The sequence below is a fragment of the Macrobrachium nipponense genome, chromosome 16, assembly GCF_015104395.2.
Source record: "Macrobrachium nipponense isolate FS-2020 chromosome 16, ASM1510439v2, whole genome shotgun sequence".
Classification (NCBI taxonomy): Eukaryota; Metazoa; Arthropoda; class Malacostraca; order Decapoda; family Palaemonidae; genus Macrobrachium; species Macrobrachium nipponense.
Window position 1 is genome coordinate 92003126 of NC_087209.1, and position 15569 is coordinate 92018694.

Here is a 15569-nt window from a genome sequence, read left to right on the forward strand (position 1 = left end):
CGAGATTCGTTTCAGGACAGCAGAACGTCCGTGCAAGCCACCTTCTCAGCCGTCAACATCAACTGCATTCAAACCAAAAGAATGGACTCTCCATCCAGAGGTTTGCAAAGAGTTGATGGAAGCTTTGGGGACGCCCATTGGTAGACCTCTTTCGCGACAGCAAAAACAAAGAGGCTTCCTATTTTTCTTTACAATGCTCTCGGTTCTCGAACCCAGGAGCAATAGCGATAGATGCCATGCCTTTGGAAAATTGGAAGGGATGGATCTCTACGCCTTTCCACATTCAACTCCTGGGAGAGGTAATCCACCGGAAGTTTGCGGCGTCGGAAGGAACAAGAATGACGCTGATCGCCCCCTTTTGGCCTGCAAGCGAACTGGTTCACAGAGGCCATGTCATTTCTGGTGGGACTTCCCAAGGACTTCCAGAAAAAATCTATCTACTCAGACAGCCCCACTTCGAGAGGTATCACAGAAACCTCTCCGCTCTGAGTCTGACTGCATTCAGACTATCGAAAAGTTGGCCAGAGCGAGAGGTTTTTCAAGATCGGTGGCAAGAGCTATTGCCAACGCTAGAAGAACATCCTTTCAAGCCGTTTACCAATCGAAGTGGCCTGTCTTCAGAAGATGGTGTAAGAAGGAAAAATATTTCCTCCTCCACAACCTCTGGTTAGCCAGATTGCTGATTTCCTCCCTACATCTAGGAATAGACAAACTTTTTCAGTGCCCACGATTAAAGGCTACAAAGCATGTTTTGTCCAACGGTCTTCCGACACAAGAGGCTTGGATTTATCGAATGATAAGGATCTTCACGATCTTTTGAGGTCCTTCGAAACCTCAAAAGTTCCACGAAAACAAGATTCCCTCATGGTAACTTGGATATTGTCTTAAAGTTTCTAATGTCAAGCCCCATTTGAACCTATGCATGCTGCCTCTTTGAAAGACGTAACTATAAAAGCTGTTTCCTAACCGCTCTGGCAACAGCGAAGATGGTTAGTGAAATTCAAGCTATGAGTAAGCATGTGGGTTTCAGAGAACACAATGCAGTGTGTTCGCCGAGTCCCTCGTTCTTAGCTAAGAATGAGAACCCGTCCAACCCCTGGCCTAAAAGCTTTGATATCAAGGGGTTATCAGAGATCATCGGACGAGAGCCAGAGAGAGTTCTGTGCCCTGTCAGAGCTCTCAAATATCTGGCCAAAAACAAAACAAATGTAGAGGCCCGTCGGACAAACCTGTGGTGTTCCGTCAGGAGGCCAGAATTACCAATGTCTAAGAAACGCCCCTAGCGTTCTTCTTAAGAAGCACCATCAGGGAAGCTCATTTTTTCGTCCTGCAACAGATGGTGATCTTAAACTTCTGAAAGTTAATGCTCACGAAGTTAGGCTGTAGCTACTTCGGTAGCTTTTCAGAAAAATATGGCACTCAGTGATATCCTGAGTGCCACATTTTGGCGAAGCAACTCTGTGTTCGCTTCACACTACCTCAGAGATGTGAAGGCGACATATGAGAACTACTACTCGCTTGGACCATACATTTCCGCAGATACAGTATTGGGGGACGAGAAGCAGCACGAACCCCGTCCTTTAGAAAATGGATGTGTGTGATTTTAATTATGGTTTTGTTTTTTATGGTTGTAGGGTTGGCCGCTTGAGGCGGACTTCCCTTTAATTAGCCTAAAAGTTATGGGACTAACTTTAGTTGGGCTAGGTCAGGTGGTATTTGTTATGCTTCGTTGTCCTCAGAGTATGGTCAATATGGTCTAGTCGCATTGTGGTCACGCTCCCGTTGACAGATCATCTAGAACTGTCCAGCTATACAGGTCACTACCTTGCTGGAAATTCTAGTAAAGCAGAAGCAGACTTAGGTGACAGTAATCACGAAGTCAGCTATGCTAACAGGTAAGGAACCAAGATGTCAATTATCTGCATGTTATGTGTTTCCAAAATCCTTCTATTCTGTCCCTTCCCACCTCCAATGGTGGGAGTCAGCTATATATATATCTGGCAGGTAACTGTCATGAACAAAATGATATTGTCATGATACAATAAAGTTTGTTCATACTTACCTGACAGATATATATAATCAAGTACCCACCCACCTCCCCTCAGGGGACAGTGGTATAGAAAATCTGAATAGAAAATGGGAATGGTTCCTGATATCCGCCTCCCAGCGACGGGAATGGGTACTAACCACCTGGCCGACCACTGCGTTTGCCGGGAGTTTTGAAATTCTGTCGGTCGTCAGAGAATACAGCTATACAGTGGTCCCCCCGTATTCGCGGGGGATGCGTACCAGACCCCCCCGTGAATAGTTAGAACCCGCGAATGTTTGGAACCCCTTTAAAAATGCTTAAAACAGCCTATTTTGTTAGTTAAAACTCAAGAAAAACCCACTAAAAATTTTCCTACATGGTTTTTTAAGTTTTATCACAAAAAAAGTGCATTTTATGATGAAATTCATAAATAAAAACATGAATTTGTGGATATTTATCATAGAAAAATACCTCGAATGCGCGAATTTTCTGCGAATAATGCAGGGAAACGTTCCTGAGAGAAATCCGCGAATGTGTGAGTCCGCGAATCTGGAGAACGCGAATACGGGGGGTCCACTTTATATATATCTGTCAGGTAAGTATGAACAAACTTTATTGTATTATGACAATATCATGTTTATCATTGGATACTAAACAAGCTATTTTTTAAATTTTATTTCTCTACCCTTTTTCCCCCATAGAGGGTACGTAGTACCTGCAGTGCACCTCATGTGGTGCACTGTAGGTATTAGTTAAGGATCTTTTCAGCGTCCATTTGGCCCCTAGCTGTACCCCCTTTCATTCATTTTACTGTACCTCCGTTCATGTCTCTTCATGTTCTCTTTCTTCCTTCTTACTTTCCATCATCTAACAATTGTTTAGTGCCTCAGTGGCGGGGTTGGTATGGTGTTGGCATCCCACCTTGGTGGTCGCGAGTTCGATTCTCGGCCATTCCATTGAGGAGTGAGAGATGTATATTTCTGGTGATAGAAGTTAACTCTCGACATGGTTCAGAAGTCACGTAAAGCCGTTGGTCCCGCTGCTGAATAACCACTGGTTCCGATTGAAATGTAAAAAAACACCATATAAACAAAAACTAACAATTGTTTCATAATGCAACTGTGAGGTTTTCCTCCTGTTACACACCTTTCAACCTTTCTATCTCATCCTTTTCAGTGCTGAATGACCTCATAGGTCCCAGTGCTTGGCCTTTGGCCTAAATTATATAGTATTCCATTATTCCATTCTCCCCATTGCCCAAAGCTAATTACAATTCTTATAGTTTCCTGCCAATTATTGAATGTTTGTCTGTTCTTAGAGAGCACTTTATTTCAATATTTTCATTTTGAAATCATCATTATTAGTTCAAAAAAGAAAATAACAAATCCTCAAGATATACCATAAATAAACAGTGACTGTTGTACTTATCTGCTTTCCTCCTCCTCCTCCTCCTCCTCTCCTCTCCTCCTCTCCTCCTCTCTGTCTCTCGCTTTCTATGTGTCTGTCAAGAAAAGATTTCTCCCTCCTCCTCCTCCTCCTCCTCCTCCTCCTCCTCCTCCTCCTCCTCTCCTACTCTCTCTCTCTCTCTCTCTCTCTCTCTCTCTCTCTCTCTCTCTCTCTCTCTCTCTCTGTTGCAACTTATGAATTTTTTTCATTCCTTACCACATTTACCTGCTGGTCGTGTTCTTCGTTCTTTCTCGTAATCTTAGCCCTCCCTCAGCCTGTTGGTTCATTTTTTATTTTTGTATTTTATTTTACACTTGAGTTTTGAAAATCTGTTCTTTATACTACTACTACTACTACTACTACTACTACCACTACTACTACTACTACTACTACCTACTACTACTACTACTACTACTACTACTACTACTACATATAGTAGTTTTGAGTTTGCTGATATTGATGTTTAATAATAATCCATCATAACAGGCGCCACTGGTTTAAGACATATATGGGCGAACTGCATCATGTCTTAAAGGTAGCCTAGCAAAAATCACCGTAATTATGATGCTCATTTGTAAAGTTTGAGTGATGTTGAGGTCTGTTGAGTTCAGGGGTTACTTATGTTAAATGGATGTGTAAAGTAGCTTTAATCCAGAGCCAGACTTCTAAACCAGCAGCATCATTTTATTTCAGCAGTCATTTAATGTTTTTGATTCATCATTGTTTACCTTGGCATTTTTATAATTCTAAATGGTCATGAGAATTAAAGTAATTTATTGAGATTAAGACGTTCCAAATAATTCAAAATTTTATCCTAATGAAAATATGTGACAAAAAAATATTTAAAATAGTTCTTTTTAAAAAAAATTCTGAATGTAGTGGTTATCTCCTTTAACTAAATTTTCTTAATTTTACAGAATGTGTCAGTCGTCCCAGATCAGTTTGTTATGGTGTTTGATCTTAGAATGATGAAGTTTTCTCTTCCTTGAGAGCTGTGGCCCCACAACATTTTTACGATTTATGCCTGGGTTATCCTCATGTCTTGCTGTTATTGGACCACAGGGCCAGTGGCAGCTAATGGATGCTGGACGACCAGACAGTGCTATAATTGGCCATTACCATGTTAGTGTTTATGGAGCTCTTGGGCTAATCATCAACTAATCATTAATATTTTGAAATTTAAAAGCACCATGAATTTATGACTGCTTGAAAACTTGTATGTATAGTGAAGCTTGTGTTCTTCCTTGAAATGGCTGTATACTATCAAAATCAAGTAGGAGGCAATGTGCAGTTGTCGCACATTGTTCATACACGAACAAACCCTCGGTCTCAAATATAGGATAATTTCTAGCGCCTAACTGGATCCGGTAAAGAAGTATATATGAAAGCAAGGAATCGTGTGGTATCTGGCAACGCATGCATAGATCGGGTGAAGAGTGGTCAAACACCGAACATCTACGCGTCTTTTCTTTACCGCCTTGGGACAAGAGTGGGTTTTTTCCTCTCTTGGCCTTTTCCCGGTTTTTGCCCGTTTCATTCCTTTTGTGTGTATGTGTGTGTTTTTGCCTAATATTATGGCTTCTGCTCCTTCTCGACGTCAGCGTTGGTGCCCCGGAATTCCTGGATTTCCGTGTTCTCGTTTCTTGGCTTTGTCAGCGACGGACCCTCACATTACTTGCAGTAGGTGCCGTTTTAATTTTTGTACATGAACTTTCCTGTCAGACATATACTTAGCTTACGTCTCTGACGTCACGACAGAATTCAAAACTCGCGGCTAACGCGACAGGTAGGTCAGGTGATCTACCTTACCCGCCGCTGGAAGCGGGTGTAAGAACCAACATACCTTTCTTGCCAGATTTTTTCTGTCGTCGGTGTCGACCACACCTGTTGTCGGTACCTCTTGACAGTTGGATTCTTTTCTCGTTTTCGCCCTGGATTGTTTCTGCGGACTTTTGGTGAAGTACCCGATCTTTTGGCCTGGCATTCGCGATTTGTGGACAGTTATTGGACTTTTCTTTGGATTTTTCTTGGATTCATGATGTCTGATGTTGATACTAAGAAAACTGCTATGTTTAGAGTTTGTTGTATGACTGAGTGTAAGGTGAGGCTACCGAAAGCTGCGGTAGACCTCACACGGTATGTTTGAAGTGTAGAGGGAATGAATGCACCTTTAATAATCCTTGTAATGAATGTGAAAAGCTGAATGAGGATGAATGGAAGTCTTTGTCTTCCTACTTGAGGAAGCTTGAAAAGGATAAAGTTAGGAAAGCTTCTTCCAGGAGCAGTAGTAGATCTCGTATTAGCGAGTTGGATATAGATAATCCTGTTTTAGAAGTAGCTCCTTTGTCAGTTTCAGCTCCTGCTCCCTGCACCGAAGCCGAAGATGCGCCTTCGGAAGTGGCCTCCATGAAAGCCACCATTCGCAGTATGGAGAGGAAAATCAAACAATTAGAAGGTAAGAGTGATTCCAATAGTGATTTGTGCAGTGAACCCAGTGCAGTGGAGGGTGCGTCTGATCGGCTCCCTAATGCTTCCAGGCCTAGACCTCTTCCAGACTCCCAGTCCCAGTGGAGGAGGAAAGTCGAAAGCCGCAGGAAGGTAGGGAGCATCCCCAACGGTCAGGCGTCCCTTGGTAGCTACCTGTTGATCGTTCCCAGGCTACCTTGGATCGCTCCAAGAGAGAAATTTGCGCCAATGCTTCTCGTCTTCGCCTTCGCCTTCTCCTAAAACGAGGATGGAGCTCTTCGGAAGCCTCGCGCCCTTCGAAGAGAGATGGAACGCTCCCTGCGCCCGTCCTTCCAGCCCTGAAGTTTTTTCGGAAGAGCCTGAGGTGGAAGCGAAGAAGCGTAAGAGATCTCAGGAGTATCGTTCCCCGAGCGGAGATCGAGCCTCGTCACCTGTTCACGAGTTGTGAATTCTCCTGCAAGGGTGTTGGCTAACCTTCAGGCGCAGATTTCGGCTCTGGCTGGCTCTCTTTGCGTGGCTTCTAGTCGTAGGAAGGACGTCTCACTTCCTGTAAAGAAGTCCAGGCTCTCCCCTCTCCTGACTCTCGCTATTCGACGGAAGCGGCGCGCTCACCTGTGCGTTCGGATTCTCGCAGGAGACTTTCTGCTTCGGACAAGATCACATCGGCGTCCAAGCGCCATTCGCCTGACAGACAGGTTTCTCCTTCGGACAAGGAGCAAACTGCGCGTAGGAGATCTTCACCCTACAGACGCTCTTCTCGAGACAGGATCGCTCCCCTTGACAGGCGCCAAGAGCCTAGTAGGCGCTACGCGCCTAGTAGCCGCCTCCTCGTCTCGCCTCCACTCTACGGTTGACAAGCGCCCTAAATCGGACAGGCGCCCTTCGCTGGACAGGCGTCAAGAGCTTGTTAGGCGCGTTTCTCCTGGCAGGCGCTCTTCTCCTGACTTTCACTCGCCTAGAGTCAGGCGCCGAGAGCCTAGCAGGCGCTCTCTCCCTTGTAGGCGCTCACCTAGTAGGCGCTCGTCGCCAGAGATACCTCTCGCCTCGGTTCAGGCGCCAAGAGCCTGATAGGCGCTTCTCGTATGGCAGGCGCTGTTCGCCTGGGTAGCCGCTCTCCTTTGGATAGGCCGCCAAGAGCCTGATAGAAGTTCTTCTTCAAACAGCGCTCTGCGCCTGACAGCCGACTTACTCTGTTAGGCTCCCAAGAATCTGGGAAACGCACTCCTCCAGACAAGAAGGATGTTGCAAGTAGACACTTTTCTGAAGCTTTGTCTCCAAGACGTATACGTCTTACTTCCTCTAGAGACTCTTTTAAGAATAGTCGCGCCTCTAAGGATCATGAGGGCTCTTCAGCTCAGGAAGAACAGGACCCCTCAGAAGAAGAAGGACCAAAAAGACTCCTCTGTTCTCCTATAAGAGGCTGACAGAGTTACTCCTGCAAGAGTTTGGAGATATCCTTTCTCCTGTGGCTCCTCCTTCTCCTCTTTGTTATTCTCCACTTCGAAGACGTCGAAGGTTTCGTCTTGTGTAAGGATGAAACCTACTGTTTCCATGAAGAAGGCACTTAGAGGTTTGGGGAATGGCTCCTTTCTAAGGAAGAGAAAGGGAAGACGGTTTTTTCTTTCCCTCCGTCTAAACTGACTGGCAGATTGGGATTCTGGTACGAATCGGGAGAACCTTTAGGCCTCGCTCTCCCTTCGTCTGCGGACTCGGACTTCTCTTCATTGGTGGATTCTGCTCGTCGTTCCGCCCTCTTGTCCGCCAAGACTACGTGGGGGAATGAACGAACTTGACCACCTACTGAAGGGAATGTTCCGAGTCCTGGAAGTTTTCAACTCCTAGATTGGTCTTTAGGTGTTCTGGCTAATAAGACCTAGACCCCAGATTCTCTGTCTCCTGAAGATCTTAACTGCGTCCTCACTTGCATGGATAAAGCAGTGAGAGACGGATCGAGTGAAGTCTCCTCACTGTTGGAGCTGGATGATTAAGAAACGATCTGTCTACTGTTCGTTTCTCACGAAGGCAGTTTTCACATGCGCAAAGGGCCTCGCTTATGTATGCTCAACTCTCTCCTCTTCTGTTCCCCAAGAAGATTATTCAAGATGTCTCGAGTGCCCTTTCAGCTAAGGCTACTCAGGACATGTTAGCCCAGGCAGCCAGGAAACCTCGCTCTTGCCTTCCAACCCAAGGCCAGAAAGAGACTCCTCTGAGACAGGAGCCCTTTCGAGGAGGACCCGCTGTCAGAGGTTCTGCAACCAGAGGAACTAGACCTTTTAAGAGAGGTAAAACCTTCTCTAGGTCAGTCAGAGGGAAGAAATAGCGATCAAGGACTCCAGCATCAGTGGGTGCCAGACTACTGAAATTTGCCAACGTCTGGGCCCACAAAGGGGCAGACAATTGGTCCCTATCGATTGTCAGCAAAGGATACCTCATTCCCTTCTCGTCAAGACCACCATTGACGACAACTCCGAGGGAGTTGGTAGCCAAGTACAAGGATCCCATCGTGAATCAAGCCCTTTCTCTAGCAGTAGATCTCATGCTAGAGAAGGAGGCTATAGAACTAGTGAAAGATCCCCGCTCTGCGGGCTTTTACAACAGACTTTTTCCTAGTTCCGAAGAACTCAGGAGGATGGAGACCGGTGTTGGATGTAAGCGCCCTGAACGTCTTTTGTGGAAAAGAGGAAGTTCGCCATGGAGACAAACTTCCTCAGTGTTAGCGGCTCTTCGTCCAGGGGACTGGATGGTGTCTCTAGACCTTCAGGACGCTTACTTTCATGTGCCGATCCATCCTTCTTCACGGAAGTATCTACGATTCATGATGGGAGGAAACATCTTCCAATTCAAGGCCTTGTGGCTTCGGCCATCGACTGCACCCCAAGTCTTCACGGGGTTAATGAAAAACGTGGCGCAGTGGCTACATTTGGGAGGGAGTGAGGGTGTCGCTTTATCTCGACGACTGGCTTATCAGAGCAGAGTCTCAAGAAAGATGTCTGGAGGACCTTCAAAAGACCTTACATTGGCAAGTTCTCTGGGACTTCTGGTGAACTTCCAGAAGTCTCAATTAATCCCCACTCAAGAGCGATCTATCTGGGGATTCGGATAGCTTCTCTGGCTTTTCGGGCTTTTCCAGTCGCCAGAGAGGATAGCTCGTTGCTACGAGAAAAATAACGACCTTCCTAGAGAAAGATGCATGCACAGCGAGGGAGTGGATGAGTCTGCTAGGGACACTCTCCTCGTTGGAGCAATTCGTTTCTCTAGGAAGGTTGCATCTCAGGCCTCTACAGTTCTTCCTATACCAGAACTGGAGGCGTCTCTCCCTAGATCTGGAGTTCTCCTTCAAGATCTCAAGGGGAATCAAGAGAGACCTTCGGTGGTGGAACAACCCACTTCGTTTTGTGGAAAGGAATGTCTCTTTACATGCCGAACCCCAGCCATGTGTGTTTTCCGACGCATCGGAAGCAGGTTGGGGAGCGACGCTCGGGACAAGAGAAGTGTCAGGCCACCTGGAAGGGGGATCAGGTGTCCTGGCACATCAACAAGAAAGAGTTGATGGCAGTTTGGATGGCATTGAAAGCCTTCGAGCCCACGTCCAAAATGCAGTAGTGCAGGTCAATTCGGACAACACAAACAGCCTTGGCGTACATCAAAAAACAGGGGGGTGACGCATTCCTTCTCCCTGTACGAAACAGCAAGGGATCTTCTGCTGTGGGTCTCAAACAAGGAAGATCAGTCTTCTCACCAGATTCGTACAGGGAGAAAGGAACGTCAGGGCCGATCTCCTGAGCAGGAAGAATCAGCTCCTGCCTTCCGAGTGGACCCTCCACTCAGAGGTATGCCAAGACCTGTGGAGAAGATGGGGCAGACCTCACATCGATCTCTTTGCAACAGCAAAGAACGCAAGAATCGAACTTTACTGCTCCCCGATCTCAGACCCAGGAGCAGTATCAGTGGATGCGTTTCTCCAGATTGGACAGGTCTAGACGTCTACGCCTTTCCCCCTTCAAAGTACTGGGACAAACCCTCAAGAAATTTGCTATCTCGGAGATGACAAGAATGACGCTAGTAGCTCCGTTCTGGCCCGCCCAAGATTGGTTCACAGAGGTACTGGAATGGTTGGTGACTTTCCAAGAGCACTTCCACAAGACAAGATTTGCTCAAACAAACCCCATTCGACAGGTATCACAGAAACCTCCCCGCTCTCAATCTGACTGGCTTTCGACTGTCAAAAGTCTGGTCAGAGCGAAGGGGTTTTCGACAAAAGCTGCTAAGGCTATCGCCTCAGCTAGAAGACCTTCGACCCTTAAAGTCTACCAGTCGAAGTGGGACGTCTTTCGCCGGTGGTGCAGGAACCAGAAGTTTTCCTCTTCCAGTACCTCTGTGACTCAGATAGCAGATTTCCTAGTTTTCCTCCGAGAAAAATGCGGTTTGGCAGTATCTACTATCAAAGGATACCGAAGCAGGCTGGCTGCGGTGTTCAGACATAGAATTTAGATCTTTTCGAATAACAAAGATCTTCATGATCTATTAAGATCTTTTGAATCTTCCAAGAAAAACTTCGAACGAAGTTCCAAGTTGGAATCTAGATGTGTTCTTCGTTTCCTGAGGTCCGGTAGGTTTGAACCACCACATTTAGCTCCTTCAAAGATCTCACGAGGAAAGCTCTCTTTCTCATGGCTTTAGCATCCGCTAAAAGGGTAGTGAGATTCATGCCCTAGAAGGAAGGGTAGGTTTCAAAGGAGATTCCGTGGTTTGTTCCTTCCTTCCTTCTTCGTTTTTAGCAAAAAATGAGAACCCCTCAAATCCTTGGCCAAGGAACTTTGAGGTTCGTGGTTTATCTACCCTAGTAGGGGAAGAACTGAAAGAACTCTTTGCCCTGTTAGGAGTTTAAAATACTACCTTCAGAAGAAGAAAACCCTTAAGGGCATTGAGGACAGGACTATGGTGCTCGGTAAAGGACCCAGCAGACCATTGTCGAAAAATGCGCTGTCTTTCTTCATTAGAAGTGTTGTGAAAGAAGCACATAGATCTTGTAATGAAGAACATTTCAAGCTCCTAAAAGTCAAGCTCATGAAGTGAGAGCAATTGCCACTTCATTGGCCTTTAAGAAGAATATGTCTCTTCAGAATCTGATGAAAACTACATTCTGGAGATGTAATTCAGTATTCGCCAACCACTACCTAAAAGACGTCAGTATTACGTATGACGAGTGCTTTCGCGTTAGGCCCGTACGTATCGGCGGATTCGGTGCTGGGTCAGGGAGCTGGAACATATCCTTAGTAGTTTTTTCCTTGTTTTTGTTAATTGAGTTCATATGGTTGTATGAAAAAGGATGCAGGTAGGCATCTTTTCGTTTCGTAATACTAATAACTTTAGTTTGGTTAGGTGATCGGATTTGGTTTGAAGCTCCCTGCGTTGGTAGTGGTCAGGTTCTGTCATAGAAGAGGGCGAACCCCCATTGACATGATCCGACTTGGATTCTACTAAGTAAGCGGATATCAAGTCCCGTTAGTAGACCCAAAGAGTCTTTTCAGCTGTAGGTCACGCCCTCGCTGTAGCTCTTATGGCTATGCAGACTAATAGACAGTATCTATGAAGTCTTCAGCCTAAAACAGGTAAGAACCAAGGTTATTTTTATCCTACAAACAGGTGTTGTTTACCTTTTCTTTGTTATTTTCTGTCTTGTACCTCCACCAAGGGTGTCAATCAGCTAAGTATATGTCTGACAGGAAAGTTCATGTACAAAAATGATATTGTTATTTTACAATAAAGTTTTGTACATACTTACCTGGCAGACATATACGATGATGGCACCCGCCCAGCCTCCCCTCCCCCAGGAGACAGGTATAAGAGAGAAAAAATCTTGCAAGAAAGGTATGTTGGTTCTTACACCCGCTTCCCAGCGGAAGGTAAGGTAGATCACCTGACCTACCTGTCGCGTTAGCCGCGAGGTTTGAATTCTGTCGTGACGTCAGAGACGTAAGCTAAGTATATGTCCTGCCAGGTAAGTATGTACAAAAACTTATTGTAAAATAACAATATCATTTTGACGATTACGAATCCTTGTACGGAATGCCGGGCATGGCCTTTGGAGCAGTGGAGGAAGTTTTATGGTAAGAGGGAACGTCGGAGAGTCTCCACTCTTCTTCTTGGGAGGGCTTTGACGTACTCCTATTTCCTGATGTTTTTTCGTCTTCCGCAGTAGTCACCCCCTTTGTAGCGTTACCCCGCTTCTCCCTTCCTTTCTTCGTTGACTCGTCGATGGAAGTATTGGGAGGTTGCCAGGGTATTATTTGTAATGTAGCCTCTCTTCTTCTGGAGTTTTTTCGTTTCCAGAGAAGGGTGAGGTTTTTTCATCATTCTTTTCCTTCCAGAGTCGGAGGCGTCCAAAATGGCGGCGATTTGGAAGACGCTTGGGCTAGGGGGGTACCCCGTCCTTAGGGGGGTTGCTAGCGCATTTTGAGGAGGCTCGCACAACCCCCCCCCCCTCCCCCCAGTCCAGCCAGGCCATCCCCCCCTCCAGGCCTTGTCTCCAAAGGGAGGGAGCAGCGGCCGTCTTGTATTGCTCCACGGTGTCTGCGCCGCCTTGTCTTGGAGTGTACTATGGCGTCAGCCCCGTTGTTGTCGTCACGGGGCCCATCTTTGTGTATTCCTTCTGCCAGTGGCGTCTCTTTCCCTCTCGCTCAGAGGGAGGTCGTGACATCACCGCCGCCTTATGATGTCACTCTCATAGATGACGTTTATCTTCCAGTTGCTCCGAGCCGCCTCTCTTAGACATACGTCATCTCTGCCGCCCAGTTCCGAAACATCTCCCTTCCTTGTCTTCGGAGCTTCTCTGCACATCAGTCTGAGCTCATATGCCCAGGCGGTGCTTCAGAGGCTGGACTGTGTTTTAGATGTGAATTTGGCTGCCCTATCGGTTTGGAGGACTGGTAGGAAAACGCGTTGCTTCGTCCCTGCCTTCCGAGAAGAGTGTGCATAAGAAAGCTGGTGCTGTCTCCCCTCTCCCTCTTCCCACCTCTAACGCCTCGTGGGCGTGTTAGGCATTGGAAGGCTAAGGACTTGCCCTTTCCTTCGCCACCGAGGGAGGAACAGCACGGGACCGTGTTCCCGAGAGTGCTGTGATTTCGGGCAGTTTAGTGATGTGTGTTCTGCAGGGGTTGCTTCGCCCGCCCCGAACCTCGTACGTCCAACCCCCCCACCCCGTCCTTGCACATCGCGAGTGTGTGGCAACCTCCCCTGTCCGTGCATGTGATGGTAGTCCCCCTTCTTCTTTTAGGCCTATTCGTTGCTGTAAAGACCTGGAGGCGCTGTCAAGAGGTTGAAGGAAGTTAGAACAAGGAGGTGGTTGCAGCCAGAGTGTTTGCTTGCTTCCAAGTCTTAAACACTATAAGGGATTCTCAGTTACATCTCGATGTGCTCGAGCCCCTTTCCCCCATCTCACGTACGTACGGCCGCCACGCCCATGTCCGTTCATGGCCGTCTGGAGTCGCCTGTTGAGGTAAGTGATGTGCCTAATGTTTCAGTGGGTCCGTCTCGGAGGCTGACGTTTGGACCCAGCCCAGATAGGCTAGTAGAGATTTCAGACTGTTTGCCTACTAACCTTTCTGTGATTTATGGTGAAGAAAACGCATTAGAGGAGGCTACACATCCTCCTTGTTGTCGGTCGCCGGTGCCAGAAGGAAGAATGGGACATGCAGGAGTTTCTGTCTTCCTTTTCGGAGATTGTTGATCTCATTCGTGGGTTCAACAATTTAGAAAGTAGGACTCGGGATCGGTCGTCCTACACTCCATCTTGCTTGGAAGCCTTGGTGGGAGCTGCTCAGGACCCCAAATAGTCTCTCCAGCTGCCTTTGTCAGGGCACGTTCAGTCGGTCTTGCAGAAGGTTAACGCCTCTGTTTCTGACCGGGACGGTTCACTTCGCTCTAGAGGCTCTACCAAACTCCTACCCCCACCTCTCACAAGACATAGGAAGTACTATGCTACGAGCTCTGCATTTTTGTTGTTACACCACCTTAACCTAGACGTCATTCGCCTGAAGCCGGGTTTGACTTTGGAACAGGTGAGGTCAGTGGCTCCATCCTTATCTCCACAAGACGCCTTAGCCTTGGAATCTACGGCGGCCTCCATGTTGCAGACAGTTTCTTGGATGGATCTCTGGTCTGTGGTGATTGCCAAGATAGCTTCTGACAGGTCCCCTGATGGGTTGGTGAGTGCCATGAGTGCCATCTCGCTTGCCAGTCTTTTGCAATCCGGGGAAAGGCATTTTCTTATTTGGCTCACCTCGGTGCCAATTTATGGGCTAATCTTCTTGTGGTTAGAAGGGACGTGGCTTTGTCTAGGATGGAGAGGTCGCTGGACACCGAGTCTTTGCTGGCCTTGAGGAACGGTGACTTGTTAGAATCGTAATTTTTGTTTCCAAGAACTGAACTCGACAATGCGATTGACCGACGTCGGGCTGACACCAAGGACCGCCTGGTGCACCTGGTTGTGTCTAAATCAGAGCCCCTCCCCCGGAGACGTTTGGGCCCCCATCCTCTCCCGGTCCAGCAGCAATCGAGGAGATCGTTCCCCTGGTAGGCCATCGAGGACCTCGAGTATGGCAGGGCCTTCCCGTTCGTCACAGCCCAAGTCTCAGGATCAACGCCCCTTTCGCTCTCGTTCCTTTAAACCAAGAAGAGGCCCTAGGAGCAGAGGTCAAGGGGGCCGTCGGTAGGTTGGGCGCCTCTCCCTTTCCTGCACCACGGGTGGGGGGTGCCTGGCCGGCCATTGGGCCAAGTGGCAGTGTTATGGGGCGGAGAAGTGGGTGGTAGATGTCCTTCGGGTGGGATACCTGTTGCCATTCGACTTCTCTCCTCCTCTGTCGGACAAGCCGCAGCTCAGGAAGATGTATCCACCAGATTCTCTGAAGTTCTTGGCTCTTCATGAGGAGGTGCAGAAGATGCTGGACAAGGATTCGATAGCGGAAGTAGTGTGTCCGTCCCCGGGGTTTTACAGTCACATCATCTTGGTGCCCAAGGCATGGGGAGGGTGGAGGCCTGTGATCGACTTATCCACCTTGAATCGCTTCATCAGAAAGACATGGTTCAAGATGGAGACCCCGCACTTGGTGTTGGCAGCCGTGAGGGAAGGCGACTTCATGCTTTCGATAGACTTGAAGGACGCATACTTCCAAATCCCTGTTCATCCCACGTCCAGGAAGTTTCTTCGCTTCTCTCTGGCGGGCAAGATCTTCGAGTTCAAAGTTCTGTGCTTCGGGTTGACCACAGCCCCTCAAGTGTTCACAATGGTCTTCTCTCTCGTTTCAAGTTGGGCCTATGCTCAGGGGATCCGTTTGCTGAGGTATCTCAACGATTGGTTGGTCTTGGCAGTTTCCAGGGAAAAGCTGCTGCAAGACAGGGATCGTCTTCTTCGGTTCTGCCTGGACCTGGGCATTTTAGTCAACCAGGAAAAGTCGAACCTCGTACCTTCTCAAAGGATTCTCTACCTGGGCATGGTCATCGATACGACAGTGGCGAGTGTTTTCCCGTTGGATCAGAGATTGGAGAAGTTGTGGGCTTTGGCACGCAACTTCCTCTCAAAGTCGCATCAGTTAGCTCATCAGTGGCAGGTTCTTCTGGGAGTGTTGTC

The 15569-nt window shown here is 47.5% G+C and overlaps 1 protein-coding gene across 1 annotated transcript in view; it reads left to right on the top strand.

Annotated features, from left to right (window-relative positions):
* The window catches only part of LOC135195402 (uncharacterized), a 118822-nt gene that overhangs the window by 42273 nt on the left and 60980 nt on the right, over positions 1-15569 (top strand). The window contains 1 exon segment of the mRNA XM_064221658.1: positions 4468-4597. Within this exon segment, the coding sequence (XP_064077728.1) occupies positions 4468-4597 (130 nt within the window).